General features: G+C 42.1%; 1 protein-coding gene across 1 annotated transcript in view; it reads left to right on the forward strand.

Annotated features, from left to right (window-relative positions):
• The window catches only part of LOC104946525 (glutamate receptor ionotropic, NMDA 2C-like), a gene marked incomplete at its 3' end in the record, with an annotated part of 28,447 nt that extends 11,795 nt beyond the window's left edge, over positions 1 to 16,652 (forward strand). Inside the window, exons 4-7 of the mRNA XM_010772370.1 lie at positions 13,211 to 13,276; positions 13,937 to 14,125; positions 15,166 to 15,506; positions 16,538 to 16,652. Of these exons, the coding sequence (XP_010770672.1) occupies positions 13,211 to 13,276; positions 13,937 to 14,125; positions 15,166 to 15,506; positions 16,538 to 16,652 (711 nt within the window). The remainder of the gene's footprint in view (positions 1 to 13,210; positions 13,277 to 13,936; positions 14,126 to 15,165; positions 15,507 to 16,537) is intronic.
• Between the last annotated feature and the right edge of the window lie 1,733 nt (positions 16,653 to 18,385).

An 18,385-nucleotide genomic window follows, 5' to 3' on the forward strand; every position in this document is an offset into this window, starting at 1 on the left:
ACGACTGTTGCTGGTTCACCGTCGACCACGCAAATGCTTCGTCACGTGTACCCTAAGAGACCGGTGCAAGCAGAACTTCTAATAAACTTGGGGTAGCACAAGAGCCTGTATCATCCTTGATATGCTGTGTAACATTTTGAGACCGTAGTAAAGACGTCGCCTGATTCCTACCTCCGTCGTCCGAACGACTCGTCATAAAATTTCGGTTCAAATTTAACGTTAGGGTCTACTATACGTCTATAGACCAGACGGAACTGGTCGCTTGTCTTACGGAGGTACCGTCTCCTTTACCTGAAAGTTGTTGCCGTCCGGTCGAACAGTTGTGACGGTTTCTCACACATCTCCACACAGTGCCTCTAACCTCTCATCTCCTACTTGATAGGTAGGTGCTAGGGTGGTCTTCTTCCGTTTAGAATTATGTTGAAACCTCCTAATACGATACAGACTTCTCTGTCAACCTCCCTTGTGTTCTTACCCTTTCCACGTCTCGTTAAAGGTGACTCAAGACCCAACATAGCACCGATATGAACTTGTTACTGCCTTTTTATCGCGGTGAACCGTCTCGACTTGTATGTGTAATTTCTCGATAACAGTGAGTTGGGCCTTTTCCTCTAACGACCATCTCTCTTTTCACGTTTACACGTTATTCCTGACCTTGGTGCCTTATAGACAATTCTCGGTCGACTAAGATAACAACTGTTCTCAACACTAAGACTGGTCAGAGTACCCGTACAAAGAGTAGAGGTATCTACCCTAGAGACATCTAACTCTGAATGAATCTGAGCAAGAGGAGCGAATCTGTTACGTTCAAAAGGTGGCGTAAATTCCAGTGAATGGAAACCTCGAAGGCTGTCGAAATTACACTCTTGAGAAAAAGGTTAACTTTTGTCATGAGTCACCATGGCTTCCCTGGACTGTCTATTTCGTGCTCTACCTATCTCGACCTTTCTGATTGCAACGACTTCCTACTAGTCAGCTCTACCTTTTGACAGCCTGATGGACAAAACCACACAGGTGCGGCTCCAGGAGAACTTATATATCTGTTTGATTGTATAGTTCTAGTTATCGCCAAATCTTCGCTCGACCCGGGACCGACGATTTCCTACTTGACGACTGGGCCAGGCTTCTCGACGCAGACTTACCAACCCTCTCTTCCATCTTCTCTACAGCCCTGTGCACACTGTCCAACGGTCGTAGACCACGACTCAAATGGTACGTGTTAGCATAAACACTCGAACAAAAACAAGCACTATGGTGAAGACTATCGGTTACAAACGCTGTGTATCGATATTCCTATATCGGAGTACCGGTTTGATCGATGGTCTCATTTGAATGTCCGACGACACTGTGTACGAGTAGAGACTTTAATTGTGCGTGTTAGCTGACGTTAGACGCTCATTACGACAAAAGCGACGTATCTAATTTAAGTCTTAATAGTATCGTTATTAAGTTTGTCGTACTAAGTATGCTTAACAAAGTCTATCAATTAGTTTTCATCATATCATACTGTTTCGGATGTCTAATGTTGCATTATTTGTATTTATTATGTTTATCCTATATTTAATGAATCCATATATACTTTTTTACATAGTCGTGACTAAAGTAAACCGGGCTGGTACTGCGCCCAGACGGACCTTATGTAGAAGCGCACGACATGCTACTGGTACCTTCGTTACTTCGCTGTTGTTACAATAAGGTCACAGGACTTGCAGATCAATAGATAACTCGTCTTACAAACTAATAATGTATACTGAATCAAGTTCGACCTCGATGTCCTACCCAAGAAGCCTTAGCTAACACCGTAGCGTTGGCACACTAAGGTTCGGCAGTGTCCACTATACGACGGGAGCCAGTTCAGAGGTCGCTTCAAGGTGTATTTTAGTCAACAGACGGTAGCTTTCGAGGTCGGAGGAGCCAGTAGACTTGACCACTTACGTTTAACCGAAGTCTTCAAAAGGACCCCGCGGGGAAGAATTCCTCTATTGCCGACGAGTTCCAACCCCGTAGCGCAGTCCCGTTTTCCATTTGTACATATGTCTCTAATCAGGACCGTCGGCTACCTACGCCGTAGCTGGAGCAGTCGAGGAGATTATGACCCACCCCTTTCAACTCAACACCTTCCCTTGAAACGCTACCCTCTGTTCAAGATGCTCGATACGATACGGAGCTAGTTAGTAGGACGTGGAACTTCTCGCCGTTCCAAAAAGCGCGATTCATTTACATAGAGTAACTCTATCTCTACCTCTCGTAACTCGACACACCTTCTAGCATTCCCTCTAACTATTTGTTGGCTAGATTAGGTAAATAAGGAGAGAAGAAAACTGAAGTTTTACCGAAGTAGGGAGGAAGCGAGTGCGGGTGCGGAAGGCTGACAGGAAGGAAGGAAGTAAATGAACGAATTGACGGTAGTAGTGTGTAACAATAAATATCTCGGTGAGAGTCTGCATTTTATGTGTACGTTACTTATTGGGAGTGTCATAATTCTCGTGTGTCTGCGTTTACCTACGGTAAGACGTGGATAGGTGGTGTCCTTCGTCGGTTTACTACGTTCCTAACAATTTGAACCCAACGTACAACTAAAGTGGGGCCGGTGTAAAAACATTTGGTATATCGTACATAAGTAGAAGGACATTAGTTTACAATAGACGTCTGGCAGTGCAGTTATCTACCCATAATTTGCCTCTCCCTGACGTCCTCACACTAACTAAACTCACTCAATCGTTCTATGTCTCGCCGCACTTTTTACAAAGCTACTCGTGCCGACTGTTGCGACCTCCAGACAAAGTGCAGAAGTATCAAATTTATGAGTAAAACAAAGGTGTAAAAAAAGTTAAGAAAAAGAGATAGGTGAAGAGTGTACATAAACAAGTAGGAGGAAAGGTATCAAAGACCAAACCAAGGGAGGTTAGTGAACATCATTTCGTAAAGTAGGTCCGAGACAAACCGCCGACCGACCTTAGGTAGATCCCGACACGACTGTCCGGTGAGAGAGCCATTGAGGATTTATTTAACATCTGTAATGTCCTCTACAAGTTCACACGAAAGCCCACCATTGCTGCACATTATCAGGGAAACACACGCTGAAGCGTTTACTCGAACAGCGCTGGACAGGGCACCTGGCCACTGTTCAGATTATTCTGAAATCTTTTCAGGATATAGTGGAACTACTACGACACGTTGAAAACTCTGCATCATTTCCAGCGGACTTAAGGATGGAGGCAGCAGGCTTGCTGAGCAGAATTTTAAAGCCAAGTTTTAAATTCCACACCCAGATGATATGCAAGATATTGTCCCTGCTTGAGCCAGCGAACAGGATGCTCCAGTCAGAGGAAATGGACTTTCAAACGGCAGGCCAGCTTGTCAACACTGCCAAAGAGTGTGTTGAGGTGTTCACGGAGATTTGGAGAGAGAGGATGATACTATCCATCCCGGTCCCACCAAGAGAAGGCAAACTCTTAACACAACTTTGGAGGATTATGTTGTTGAAGAGACAGTGGGAGTGGGAACACAAGAAAACCACCAGATGACAGAGCAACAGCAGTTGTTTAACAGCTGTATTGATGCAGTTACGGGAGAAATTGCGCGCCGCTTTGGAGAGCGAAACAGCGCATTCATCGAGGCTATTGCTTCACTCAACCCGGAAAGCAGCTTCTTCCTGGAGCCCGAAAAAGTGGAACCGTTGCTTAAACTGACTGGAACCACGCTCGTTGATGCTGAGTTCATTGTGGCCAAAAAGCTGATTCTAAAACACATGGGCAGCTTCACACCACCAGAGGATGGGAAATGGAGATTGAAAACCTTACTTGGTCATCTCCACACGACGCTTGAGACAATGCCAAGTGTTCTCACCGCATTTAAGGTCTCACTTACCTTTGGAGCTTCGACAGCTTTATGTGAGAACTCTTTTTCCACATTGAAAAACAGTTTTCAGTGAGTACCGAAGGGACCTGACAATAAAATGCAAGATGGAGTGGAAAGACATGTTGCTGAGGATGTTCCATTCATCTGGGAAACGTCGGCTACAGCTTTATTATTCCCACCCTGAGTACATCATGAAAGTAGCAAATAATCATATCACGATGTAGGCTAAGCTGTTGTTTTCAAGCTTTAAAGTGAACAAAATATTGGGTAGTTTTCAGTGTGTTTTTTTCACTGTATGTTTACCAATATATTTGTTATTTGTTTATTTGTTATTTGTTTGATTCCACTTCTTTACGCCAAGAGACACACATATGCTTTAAAGTAGTACGTGCAAACTGATACTTAACATACAATTTCCTCCTCATGCTCATCCTCTGAAATTAAAACAAATTAGTTTTGTATATTTTCTGGCAGTATTCTGTTTTTTGCTGCATAACTAAAGCCGTCTGATATTCTATTAAATCTTTAAATGTTAACAGCCTTGACTCAATACATTGTTTGTTTGTTCTCTAGGTAGTACAGTATGCAACATTCTCACAGCTTGTTTCTGTAATGTAATGAATAAATAGTAAGGTTTTAAATTACTTTAGGTGTATATATGAATATGAGTCAGCTGTATGCTGGTTCTGCTTGTTTGATGTTTAGCGTTGCTGTCCATTCCATGGTGCTGAAGTGGCGTTATTTTTGAACGCCTAAATCTGTCGGCAACTTTATATGCACATATGTTACGTTAAGATGGGGTGGGGCCTGGGGGTCGGGGGGTGGGCTCGCCCTGGTAAATCAAATGCCCGCCCACAGATGTATGTCTGCCGCCGGGTCTGGTTCCAGGTGTCCCACAACAATAACTATCTCTGACCGAAAGTTGCCCGGTCATAAACTGGTAACAACAACAGAATGCTGGGGCAGCCCCTTCTTAAGGGAGATAGCGGCTGCTCAAGGTTGGAGCATCTGCGTCAGAGGGCAAAAGGTAAACATGTATACAGAATTATTCCCTGGCAGCGATGAATGCGGCATCGACCCTCGTCAGCTCCTCTAATCCCTGGGTGGGAAAAGTCTGAGTTGTGGGAAGGGAAACTTTGCGATGGGAGACAAGTTCTACGAGCTATCTATGCCTCGATCAATCATCCCTGCACACTTGAAGAGCGGCAGGTTTTTCGCGCTATAGTTTAACATGTATCTCATTGATGAATAGAGATGGAGAGCAGTGAGCTGTGTGGAAAGATCGTAAAGAGGAGATTGATGAAACCAACCGGATTCTTAATCTTTACTTTCTCTCTTCTTTTGACTTTCAAAAATGGCTTCATCCCTCCTTCCGCTCACGCTCCACGCCTTCCGCCTGTCTTCCCTTCCTTCATTTACTTGCTTAACTGCCATCATCAACACCTTGTATTTATAGAGCCAACTCTCACACGTAGAAATACACATGCAAATGAAAACCCTCACATATTAGAGCACACAGAGCCAAATGGATGCATTCCTGCACCTATCCACCACAGGAAGCATCCAAAATGAATGCAAGATTGTAACTGTGGGGTTGCAAGTGTTGGATTTCACCCCCGGGCCACATTTTGTAAACCATATAGCAATGTTATCATCTTCCTGTTAATCAAATGGTATCTGCAGACGTCACGTCATAGATGGGTATTAAACAGGAGGAGGGGTAGCTGCAGGAGTGTGATTGATTTGAGTGAGTTAGCAAGATACAGAGCGGGTGAAAAATGTTTCGATGAAGCACGGCTGACAAACGCCTGGAGGCTCTGTTTCACAGTCTTTCAATAGTTAAATACTCATTCTTGTTTCCACATTTTTTTCAATTCCTTTTCTCTATCCACTTCTCACCATGTATTTGTTCACCCTCCTTTCCATATTTCTGGTTTGGTTCCCTCCATCACCTTTAGTAAAGCATTTCCATCCAGGCTCTGTTGTGCGCTGGCTGAATCCATTAGGGCTGTGGCTTGAAGCGAGTGGCCTGTTCTCCTTTCTGCTTTCTCTGAGCTCCAGGACCCCATTAAACTGTTAATTAGACCCTTCAGGAGGTAGAAGCCACCCACAGCTCTCATCATTCACCCACAAATACAAAACCTTTCACTCTTCTTTTCCTTCTATCTTTCTGTTTTGCTGCCTTCATAACTTCCCTCTCGCACTATTCGTTGCTTCTTCACCTTAAATTGGCGAGAAGGTGTTCGTATTTACCCTGGATGTGCTTTTGATAGGCAGTTCCTTAACTTTGTAAAGTATCTGGGCCTCGAAAATATTTGGGGCAAAGATTGTCAGTTATCAACTATCCCTGCTTTGGGATTCTCACCGTTGATCGCGGCGAGTTTTGTCTGGGTTACTTAACCTCTTTGCTTGACAGCGGCAAAAGACAAACGCACAGATGGGACGTTATCTCTCATACTGAGCGACCGTTTGTCTGACGAGCCCAAAGTGGAGAGTGACAGTTCTCTATATAGCACATAGAGTAAAGCCCTCTCCTCTGAGGCCTGCCTGTCAAGGCCTCTCTCAGCCCTCCTCACGCTCCCCCTCAGTCTCTTTCTCTCTCTTGTACACTCCTTTGTTGTCAGCAAGGAGGAAAAAAGCTTGTCAGAGACGTCAGGCACAATGGGACAGGTGGATTGGACGGAGAAAGACATATGTGCGAGTGCATGATTCTCTTAAGGGATAAAAGAGCTCAATAGTGCTTGATTATCAATAGCCTGATGACGATGAATATCTTTGATGGCGGGTTTAAAAGAAGCAGCACCCGCCCGAGCCGCCTATTTATGGTTCCTGTCTCAGTGATCTCTCTATGGCAAACAACAAGGAAGAGGGGGAATGAGACAAAGATGAAAAGATTGAAGGGAGGAGAGGAAGTGTGTCTTTTGTCGGATGGCACACACACATCAAGCAAAGGCAAAGAGGCGGAAATGAGAAAGTGCGAGCAGCGGCTGAGAAAAAGCATAAAGACTGCTCAATCGGGCCTGCGAGGTAAAGAGACAAAATACTGCGACGTGTCTCTGAGGAGCTGGAAATCAGATGTTGAGAGCGTTTTGTCTTTGTGTGTGCATCTGTCTGTGTGCGTGTAAGTGTTTTTGGTTGACTGGCTGGTAAAATGAATGTGGACACCCAAACATTACACCCATTACCCAAACTTTTACTAGAAAGTTGGTGGCACGCTGAAATACTGTGTTCATCATTAACACTTCCCTTGATAGGAATCTAAGACGCCATTGTAAAGGTTTTTTAAAGTATGTGGATGGAGGTCTTTTCATGCTACATGCTATATGTACATATTTTACTTAAACGTGACCTATTTACAAAATCCACTTTTCCCTGTCTTTTATAAACATGTAAAATACAATAATGAGCCACATTGTTGCACAGGATGACATGTTTCGTCATTACAATGCAACCTCAGCACCGTGGATTTTTTTGGAGTACAAAATGACCTGATGCCGCAAATACTCACCTAATCCTCGCCAAAAATAGTCACCAACAAATCCACTACTTAGTCCAGTTTGGCTAACAATTTCTAAAAACAACAGAACCCAGCTGTTTTAGAAAATAGTATTACATAAAGGAGAACAAACTAAAGTAAGCCTCTGTGACCCAATTTGTACATTTCAGCGCGTTTGAATGCAGGGGCATTTCGGGCTGGACTAAAGTGAGTCAGAATCAGAATACCTTTATTCGTCCCATAGAGGGGAAATTTACAATAGTTAAAGCAAAGAGCCAAAGACAGCTTAATGTCTCTCAAGAAGCATGCATAAGAACAAATATTAATATTAAAGATAAAAAACTAGAAATTACACAATATACAAAACGCACATCCAATACCAATTTAGCGATATAGCAGCCTGGTGAAAGTACAAGAAGTGGTAGAATAAATTGCACAGCCATTTACGGTATATATATATATATACAGTACAGTATTATTGCACATAACTAGCGATGCACAACAGGAGTGTTTTAGTCTTTGTTGTTATATGTGTGTGTAACGGCCCGTCTACACTACAGGCATCAAAAAATCTTGAAGCTGGGCGTGTCTGAAGCTTGGCGATTTTTTGCGAGCAACGCGACCAACAACCAATCACATGAATCTCCCGCCCCCGACATACAAAGCACTAGCAATGTTAAAACGAAGTAAACTGGATATAAACTCTCCAAACAGGCGAAAAACCTACCAGTTTCACCCACTGTCTCTGCAACCTCCCTCCATGCCTGGTTCCTCCGGTTTGTATCCCGGTAAATAGTTCTGGTCGTAAAGAACCGGGTGATTTGCTACCGTAATATCTCGTTTGGAATATGAGGAAATGAAGTGCAGTCTGGCTCTCCCAGCATGCACGCGGTTCGATTGGCTAGCGCTTGCATAAACGGGATTTGATTGGCTGATGCCAAGCATCGAGCCTCAAAAGTTGAACATTGTTCAAGTTGAACATTGTTCAACTTTTGATGCCGATAGATGCTCGTGATGCTTGCAAAGCCATAACATGCTCCCCACAATGCAGTTCGGCGAAGATTACAAATCTTCTACGTCACCCCATTCAAGTGAATGGGCGAAGCGTTGAAAGCATTTTTCGATGCCTGTAGTGTAGACGGGCCGTTGCGTCCACACGGCGGCGTGCGTTGAAGCTTGCTGGTGAGCTTGTCTGAAACTCGACCAACAACCAATCACATGAATCTCCCGCCCCGGACACACAAACACGCGGTTTGATTGGCTAGAGCTTGTACTGGCATATGATTTGATTGGCTGACGCTTCCGCCGAAGCTTCAAAAGTTGAACATTGCTCAACTTTTGAAGCGAGCAACGCGAGCAAAGCGAAGCAACGCTCCCACAATGCAGTTCGGCAAAGTGTGACGTCACCCCATTCAAAGTGAATGGGCAGATGCGTTGATAGGGGTGGCGAACATGATTCAGACGCACTATAAAACCCTACAAATTGTGGACTATCAAAAATAAGTATTATAACCACGCTTTAAATACAGTTGAGGTGACATTTTTGTATTTTGTTTCTCTTCGGAGCACATATGAAAGAAAATAATTGCTTTTGTAAAACCAGTAGAATTTATTATTTTGTACTTGTTAAATGATGAGAGCGATGTCAAACGTTTTCCTCGGGCTGCTTTGAATCAGTTTTGGAGAGAGCATAATTTACTATGACAAGGCACTATAACAGTAAATCTCTGTTTCTGAGGAAATACATACTGCATGTTTGATCATTCACAAACCAGTCTTTTGTTCATCACAGTTACAAACATAAACAAATGAGTGATCATGGTTTTAGATGCTGATAACGCCCAGATTAAACAAAGCTGACAGCTTTATGTGTTTGCCAGTAAACAGGAACAAAATACCCTTTTAAGTATTGTATGCACATGATAGATTTTAGAAGCAAAGAAACTGTTGACGTTGAGTATTCGAGCGTATAACATCATTTATTACAATTTGAAGCTGTCGGTGGAAGATTATATTTCTGGAGTTACAGTCTCAGTCCTGGCTGCACTTTAAGGTCACACTGTGTTTGTGATGTTCGACCAAAGTGATACAATGAGCCAGACGTGTCTCATTGGATCACGGTTTCTTTTTTGGGGATTTGTTTCTGTGGCCAGACTGACCCGTTTTCTCTATTTGTGCTTCTGTCTCTTCTCTTCGCCTCCTCACTTCTGTCTCTCTTGGCCTCATGGTCCAGAAACCAGACTCTCCATAAACAGGTCATTAGAAGCCCAGATTTGCTGCCCAGTATTCCCACTGGAAACTGTTTTTTATCGCCGGGAATGATGAAACGTTAATAGCCTGGCTCCCTCAAAGCTTCCCAACATGGCCAAACAGAAGTACATTGTTTGTGAGTGGTTTTTTATAAACTTCTAGGGAGTACGTTTACCTTCGCTGTTGAAATTCACCCTTTTACAGTTTCTGGCCAACGTATAAAGGGCACAAAATGTTCCTTTGCCAACAATACAGCAACATTAACTGTTAAAACTATGTTGACAGAAAACTACATTCATTTACCAACTAAAAATGGGATTATTTTTGATTGAAATCAGTTCACCAAACCCCATCCGTTCTCATACACTGTTTGTAGCTAAATAATAACATTGTATACACTGATATACACCGTCATTTGTGTTTTTGCAAGACAGTTATTTATTTGTTTTTCACAAATTTCCAAATCCAAGTCCCCCTCATGTTGTGTTGTCACTTTCTGTATTTAAGAGCTCAGTTAGGTGGTGCGTATTTTGCTCCAGCCTGACAAGATTACTCTCTAGCTGTGGAACTGGTAACTCGAAGTAATAAATATTATATCAACTTGAAGCAAGAGGATAATGTGCGGACTAAATGTGCGCACTACAATAACTAATGTAATGCCAACAATAGTAAATTAACTGTGTGTATGTTGTATGAAACAAAAGCTTTGTATGAACTAGGCGTTCTGATGTTTCTGAAATGCACATACGGTCAAACTCAATGTGGAAAAAATCAACCCTTAAGAGCTATTAAGTGTATTATACAAAGCTTAAGCTGTGAATAACCTATATTTAAATCAGGCGATGCATCCATTACAGATCCAATATTACAATAAATTCCCATCAACCATCAGCTTTAATTCTGGTGTTCACTGCTTGTACCTGCTAATCATCAGCATCACCTCCAGTTGCAAAGTAATTGTGGCCAGTATATAAATGCAGTGGAGTACAAAGTACACTAATTACAACTGATATGAGGTACAGTATAAGAAATGATTGGCAGACAATTGTATAAAACTAACAACAACATAAGCTTGAGTAATTATACTTTCCACCTCTGCAGATGGAAGCTTACAAAGGTACAACCTTTAGATTGGAAGAATGCATTTTACTGTACATGTGTGAACGTATCTGAGTCCATATGATGTGAGTGAGCTACTGTGTGTTCGACCTGCTTCGTTTTTGACCCACCAGCCTCTCCACAGACAGGGAGCTCGGCACAGAGTTCTCCCTGTGGGAGAGGAGGAGTGTGCGAGCAACCACCATGTCAACTGTCTTCCTGTCACATTACCATACGCTCCTGCAGTGGGACTGCTAATTACGTCTGTGTGTGACAGCCACACCGCCAAGGTGGTGAGAACAAGATGGCTTGAAAGCGGCGGACGCAAGGGGGAGGGTGACTCTCTTCTCATGAGCGCGGGAGTTAGACATGGGAAAAGAACGTCATTTTGTTGTAATTCTTGCTTGATTTCACTGTGATGTGGAAGGTTGACGTCTTTCATCACATTTGCTTCCGAGTTTGTAAAATATTTCACAATATAAGATGCTGCTAATTGGATGATGAAACACTTATTGGCTCGAGGGAGGTCACTACATTATTTGCTGGTTTAATAGCTCGGACAAAATTAATTGGATTTTAATTATACTTCTTCAAATAATGCACCTCATCACTTCTACATAAGACGAAGTGGGACACTATAGCTGACCGGGGCTGCCATTTCAGAGTATTTCTTTTTTTAATTTAGCGACAGCTTGACATGGTTGTGTACTACTATTTTAAAATGTTATTCTGGTAGTCAGCCCAGTTAGTGGTCTGTTGGAGTTTGAGCCTCCAGAGTTGAGCTTCAAACAAGCTCAGACAGATAAAACTGGTCAAATTGAGTGAGGGAGAGTCTAGTTGTGATATTCCTGTGGTATTCCTCAGGCTGCACGGCTCTCTGGGGCTTTTCGCAGCGTCTGAGCTGTGGGAGAGGGAAGAGCAACAGGAAGGAGATATGACAGTTAGTCACCTCAGAGACGGGAACAGACTGAGGAGATCTGAGACCTTCTCCCAAATGGCTTTTGACAGTTTAACACTATCTACTCTCTCTCTCACTATACTCCTGCTTCACTCTCTTCACGCATGTATGTCAATGTATTTTATACTAGCTGTCTCCGCTTGTGTTGGATGCTGCTGCATTGTATTCCCATGTTAAAAAACCTCAATATTACCCTGATCTTCACCTTTTTGCTCCCCAGTTAAATTCAGAATATTACTCCTTCATATTAAAGCCCTGCAGAGTCTTGCACCTGCTTACATCACAGGTCCACTTGTGCCCTGCAGCATTTTACGGACCCTCAGATCTTTATTCCAAGCTCTGTTGCACAGTTACATCTACAAAAAGGCCAGGGACAGTGCGTACAAACTGTGACAGTGGCTTGAATGGATTTATTTTGTTCTAAATTAAAAGAAAAGATCAAATGCAGGCAGGGGCCAGGGTCTTTGCAGATAGATAAATCCTACTAATAGTTATTTTAATGACTGAATTCAATCATAAGACTGCTAAAACATTTTGACCTTGAGGTTCAAGGTTAACATACAAAGAAAATTGTTTCCTTACTGGTTGAGGATTTCTGCTCTTGTGTCTATATTTGATCTACTTTAAACTTTTCAATAGACATCCGCCTCTCCTCGAGATGGCCTACTTTATTTAAATGATATTTGAAGGACATGGGTTCGGTGTTATGTCCATCCGTCAGCGCACAATGAGTCGGTATGCAAATGTATGCTAAAAGGCAAAGACAAATGTAAGAGTGGACCACCCCTTCTTGACAGAAAGAGAGCAGCAGGACTTATGTCTGCACATTGGAAACACTATTACCAGATCTAGGCAGAATATGGACAAGCAAAGCTCAATAAAGGTTCGACATCATAGTACTCTAGGGTGGAGGTGAAAGTGGTTTCCATCAATCAATTATTGTTTAAATTCTCTTTTCAGAGACACTTTTTAGTAAATCATGGATATAGATGAAAATGAAATGTTATAAAGCCAAGTTAGGTGCCATTGTCCAAGCACATCACCTAAAATGTAGTCCTTTCCTTTTTCTTTATTTGTAATTTCTCATTAAATTAATTGGATTTAGTGCCTCTCCTCTTTCTCATGACTTTTAAAGTGATGTTTTAACAATTGAAATGCTTATTAAACAAGTGGACAGATTATTAAAATGCAGTGTCCTACTCCTAGTAGTGGAAAAGTTTTATACAAATGTGATTGTTCTGCAGCAGTAAAGATGTTAAAGGTGCTGCTTAAATGAGCAGCAGCAGCCGAGTTAATTTGAAAAAGCTTTCATCCGTTTGCTTCTGTTGTGGGAGAAAGTTCAGCACTATACTCAGATGTTCGTTTCTAAGTTTCTGAAACTGATTTCCGACTCATGAAGCATTTTCAGAAGTGGAAAAAATGAACTTTAGCCTAAAAAAAACTCATCAACCTGAAAGTAAAAAACCCAAACTGCTGATGCCTGTGTTAAAGACCAGCTCAGGAGAATAACCTCCCCCACCTGAATCCTTGACTCTTACTCTTTACAGGCGGAGGGATCCTCATTCCTGCAGATGGGAGCGTCTCTTGAGCAGCAGATCGTCTGCATGTTCAAGGTAGAGTAAAACATTTCAGAGTTACAATAACTGACAATCCAACCTCATCTGAACCCAATTTTGGGATTAAAATCTGGTTGTTGGGTCAATCCAGACAACTGGGACGACCCAGGTTGATAAAGTCCATGAAAGGACAACAACCAGCTACAAGGGAATCCCTGATCCGAAGTCATGGCCCCAATTTCTACAAGTTGATACAATCTGTGTTTATGATTGTACAAACAATTCTCATGAGATCATAGGGCTTAATGTCACTGATGTTTTGCCAATCAAAGGGATGATCTCAGTTCAGTCTGTGAAACCAAAACATTAGATCCTCATCATCATCAAACTGTAGAGTCCATGCTCATCATTTAGTGGCAGTCTCAATTGACAGGGTTATTTATGACGAATCATTTCTTTTAGAGTAAATGGATCCCACTCTCGTGTCTGTACCATCAAAAGAGAGCCAAACGGAGAAAACCGCCATTTAGCTTAGCTTAGCATAAAGACTGAATACCAAAACAAACAGGTATCAAAATACACATAATACAAGAGGTCTGATTTTCTCATCATCAGTCCATCACAATTTTCCACTTCCAATCATTCTTAAGTCCTTCATCTGATAACCTCATTACCATTATCATTTTGCTACTTTATTTCTATATGTCCCTGTTTCAGCTCATGGAGGAGTATGACTGGGGCGAGTTTGCGGTGATCACCAGTTTGCTGCCGGGCTACGACACCTTTGTGGATATAGTTCAGTCCTACACAGATACCTCCTATTTCCTGTGGAACCTGCAGGATGTTTTGTCTCTGGAAATGTCCGTTGGGTCAAATGATGCGAGGACGAAGCGCATGTTGCAGCAGGTACAATGAGCTATAGAAATCCCATATTGGGTGGCACCAGCTTTAATCTATCACTTAGTTTGTGTGAAGGGCTCAATTCTTACAAATAAGTGCTGTACTAAATGGGGTTACTGCATCATTAGTCTCTGAACACCTACATGGTGTTTTCAGTTACTCTGGATGATTCGACCTCTACTCAGGTTGAGTGTGGGTTGGAGCTTTGATTGGAATGTATTACGTTACGAATGACTATCTTCCAATTCAAATGATAAATATGTAATTTTTTCCACCCTAAAGCTTGACAATGGTTGTACAGGTGGACATTTTATACATGTCGTATATGTCAGGCTCTTGCACAGTTGAAGCAGAGCCGCAGGTTGGTTGCCTGAGTTCCCATAACACGACAATTGTTAACAATGTACAAACTATACAGTAAAACACATTGACTTTAAAAGAAAAAAATTCAGCAGACTCATTTTGAGTACCATGCAAAGTGCTATATAAATAACATGTATTATTGTCACTATTATTATTATTAGGTACATGTTTACTGGGGCAATAATTCAAATGGATAGTACTGTAATTTTCTCATAGATGTCTTAACCATCAGAATCATTTTTGCAGTCAGTAAAGTCGGCTTGATATCAGAGAGAATGCAGGTTTAGGGCACTTCTACATTGGGTTCACTTCATTGACTGCCCCTTGGGTCGGACATATTGACCATTATCCATGCCTTTTTTACTATTCAGACTTAATGTGTTATATCTTAGAGAGCTAACATTACGGCTACCGTTGGTTCTGTTGCAACCGTCTTATTAGCAGTTACCGGGAGTGAATATTGGGTAACAATATTTGCCTATGAAAGAACTAGTCTGTGTGAGGCAATCTTTGTATTTATTGTTTAATTGGTTGGCATTAGTTTTGTGAAACTTAAATCTGAAACAGCAAAAAGTTTAGAAGCAGGCTGAAGTTTGGGGAACAGCTGGTGCTGCAGGCTCTTAATGACCTGCAGCATGTTCAGGGTGTTTTCTCTCTGACGGACTTGTTCTCTCCCTCCGCAGGTGGATTCTCAGGTCCTTATGGCGTATTGCTCCTATGAGGAGGCACAGTACTTGTTTCAACAGGCTGCTGAGGTGGGTCTGCTGGGGCCAGGATACATCTGGATCATCACCAGTCAGGCCGTGGGCAACCCTGATAGCCCTCCACCTGCCAGCTTCCCTATTGGTGTTATCGGTGTGATTACGGACCAGTGGAGGAAGAGCCTAAGGCAGAGGGTGAGGGAGGGTGTCGCCATTGTAGCTCAAGGGGCTGAGAGCTTCAAGAAGCTGTACGGGTTTATTCCTGAGGGACAAGGTGACTGCACCAAACTGGCTAAACACTCAGACAACAATACTTTGTTCAGGTGAGCAACACTTTCTTTCAGTGAACACAACTTGAATGAATTGTGCCAGGGATGAGATATTTCTATAGGACAAAATGGAAGTTTGCAGCGCAATGGTTTCCCCGACAAAAAGTCAACAGGATTTTTTCATTGGATTTTGGCCTAGTGCAGAGAGAAAAGCTTTGAAGCAAACAAATGTTTATGTTACTTAGTTTTGCTCAACAAGATAATTACCACAATTGTTATAATTGTTGAAGTTCAAATACGATTGCCACAAGTCAAAGCTGATGTAATGCTATTAACTAACTACTGTACACCACGGTCGCATGTCTTCAATGTCGACATCATGAAGTACATGAGTCCCCTCTGGGCTACATGATGAAGTTCAGTGTCCCCCAAAACCTCTTTTGTGTCATGTAGTCAGCGAACGCAACTTCTAGGACATGTAAAAGCTTCCAAATTCCCAATTTGGGTTTTTACTGACATTTTCGACATCATACAAAACATGAACTTATGTTATTAACTATGTTAACCACAGACCATACAGAAATGAAAATTGACCTCCAAACAAGGGAACTGGAAGTGCAAAAGTGTTGACTCACTTTGGGGTTTTGGGACTCATTCCTGCAGCACTGTATTCTTATAAGAGTGATCATTACTGTGGCACGTACGGAAGAGCAAAACGTCAACTTCAGCTGAACAGCATGAAGTGAAAGTATGTTGCGACTCTTTTTCACATGTTCTGAAATGCAAATTGACCTAGACTCATTATTCACAGACCCTGTCTGTCAAGGATGTGTATCTTAACAGAATGAAATCAGTCAGTAGGAACCCTCTCCGCCAATCAGCCGCCTCCCTCTTCCACTAATGAGCTACTTCCAGCCTCCCACGTTAGATTAAGCCCTCCAGTGGAGCTTTAGGTTTAATTAGGAGGTGATCATTGTGTGTGTTTATCTGTGTAAACGAAAATGCAAATTCTCAAATGATATATCAATGTCCTTGATTGTGTTCAACATCATTTTTGTATGACTCTATGTTTGTGTGGGTTGCAGGCACATGCTGAATGTGACGTGGGAAAGGAAAGATCTGTCATTCAACAGCCAAGGCTTCCTCACCAATCCTTCCATGGTCCTCGTCGCTTTGGACCGTGACAGACTTTGGGACAAGGTACTGGGCACCAGATACTGAATCACACTAACAAGCTGGAATGACTACCCACGAACAATAAGATGTTCGTCCCGTTATGTGCCCATATAAAGTTTATATACAGAGGACTTGTATAACGAGATATATAACGGATTTACAGATTCATTACGCTGAGAGTGACATTTGCAAAGACAGTTAACATTTTCTGTTAGCAATGCACCCAGGGATGATCAAATAACTGCCATTGGAGTGCTTTGATACTGATAGAATCGTTCGTAGGAGCATCTTTTTTATGATCTCTAAATGTGAAGTTGTATTCAACATCAAAAATAATGATATTCTCGGAAAGTGTAAGTCACATTGAATATTTATAAGAATAGTGTATCATGTCCGTGTTCAGATTTGACTGAGTTATACAATTGTTTACCCAAATTACATCAACGGGGCACTAAGGTTTCTTTTAAGTGTCTTGATTGCTTCTTTATACTGTGTGTCACATCCACTGCTGCAGCTCCAACTGTGCTGACCGCAGTGGTGAACCGGCACAAACAGCAGGACGGGACAAACTACAAAACAATATCTTCCCGTTGTTTTTAGAACCCCAGCGTGAACCCGTATTTTAACCCCACACAGTATCTTTTCCTCACATCTGTCCCTCTAACCCAGGGGTGACAAACTCAATTTCATCCTGGGCCACATCAGCATTATGGTTGCACTGAAAGGGCCAGTTGTAATTTTAATTATATATAAATATACATATGTAAATATATATTAAATAATGTATTATATTACATTGTTGGCCCTGCATTGGATTATTATCAGTTCTGGTAATATCTTCCTAAATAACTACTTCTGAAAGAAGACCCTGATTATTGCTACTATCTCTGCTGACCCTGATTATTGCTACTATCTCTGCTTTTATGGATGTGTTCTCGTTTATGTACTGCAGTGAGAGATGCCAACTGAATTTCGTTGCACTGATGTGTGATGACAATAAAGATATTCTATTCTATTCTATTCTAGAAGTCTATTCTATTCAACAATTACACCAATTTTATGGGCCACATAAAATTAGGTCGCGGGCCGGATTTGGCACCGGGCCTTGAGCTTGACACCCCTGCTCCAACCCCTCCACCCCTCCACCCCTTTTCTTGCTGTCACAGTGGAGATGTCAGCGTCTTTGACTTGAACAATTGGTCAAAAGATAACTCCCCAATCACTCTGAACCTCACAAATAAATGGTATTTGAAAGGTACAAGTGTAGGCGTACATTATAATCAATAATGTTTTGTGTCTGTGTGTTTCCTCTTGAAGCCCTCTTACTCCGGTTTTATTGTCACCATGCTTTGCAATTTTCTTAAGAATGTTCACTACCTTTTACACACACACAAACACACACCAATCTTTCAAAGCCTGAGGGTGTATTGAAAAAGTTAGACTAAATAGAGAGACCTGAACGTAATCTCACAGCTACAGTTGAACTCATTTATTTCTGGCCTGGAAAGACCAACCTATACTTCATCAATGTCACCTCCTGGCTGGTGTGTAAGTCTGCGTGTGTGTATGAACATGGACATGTAATTGTGTTGAAGTGGGGTTTTGTTTTGGTGTGAGTGTAGATTTGAAGGTAGCAGCCAGCACTTCATCTATTCCTTATGTCCTCATGTTGAAGTGTAGATATACTGCTGTTGTGGACACACACACACACACACACACACACACACACACACACACACACACACACACACACACAC

Source organism: Notothenia coriiceps, unplaced genomic scaffold (genome assembly GCF_000735185.1).
Source record: "Notothenia coriiceps isolate Sejong01 unplaced genomic scaffold, NC01 NC01_scaffold00011181, whole genome shotgun sequence".
NCBI classification, from domain to species: domain Eukaryota; kingdom Metazoa; phylum Chordata; class Actinopteri; order Perciformes; family Nototheniidae; genus Notothenia; species Notothenia coriiceps.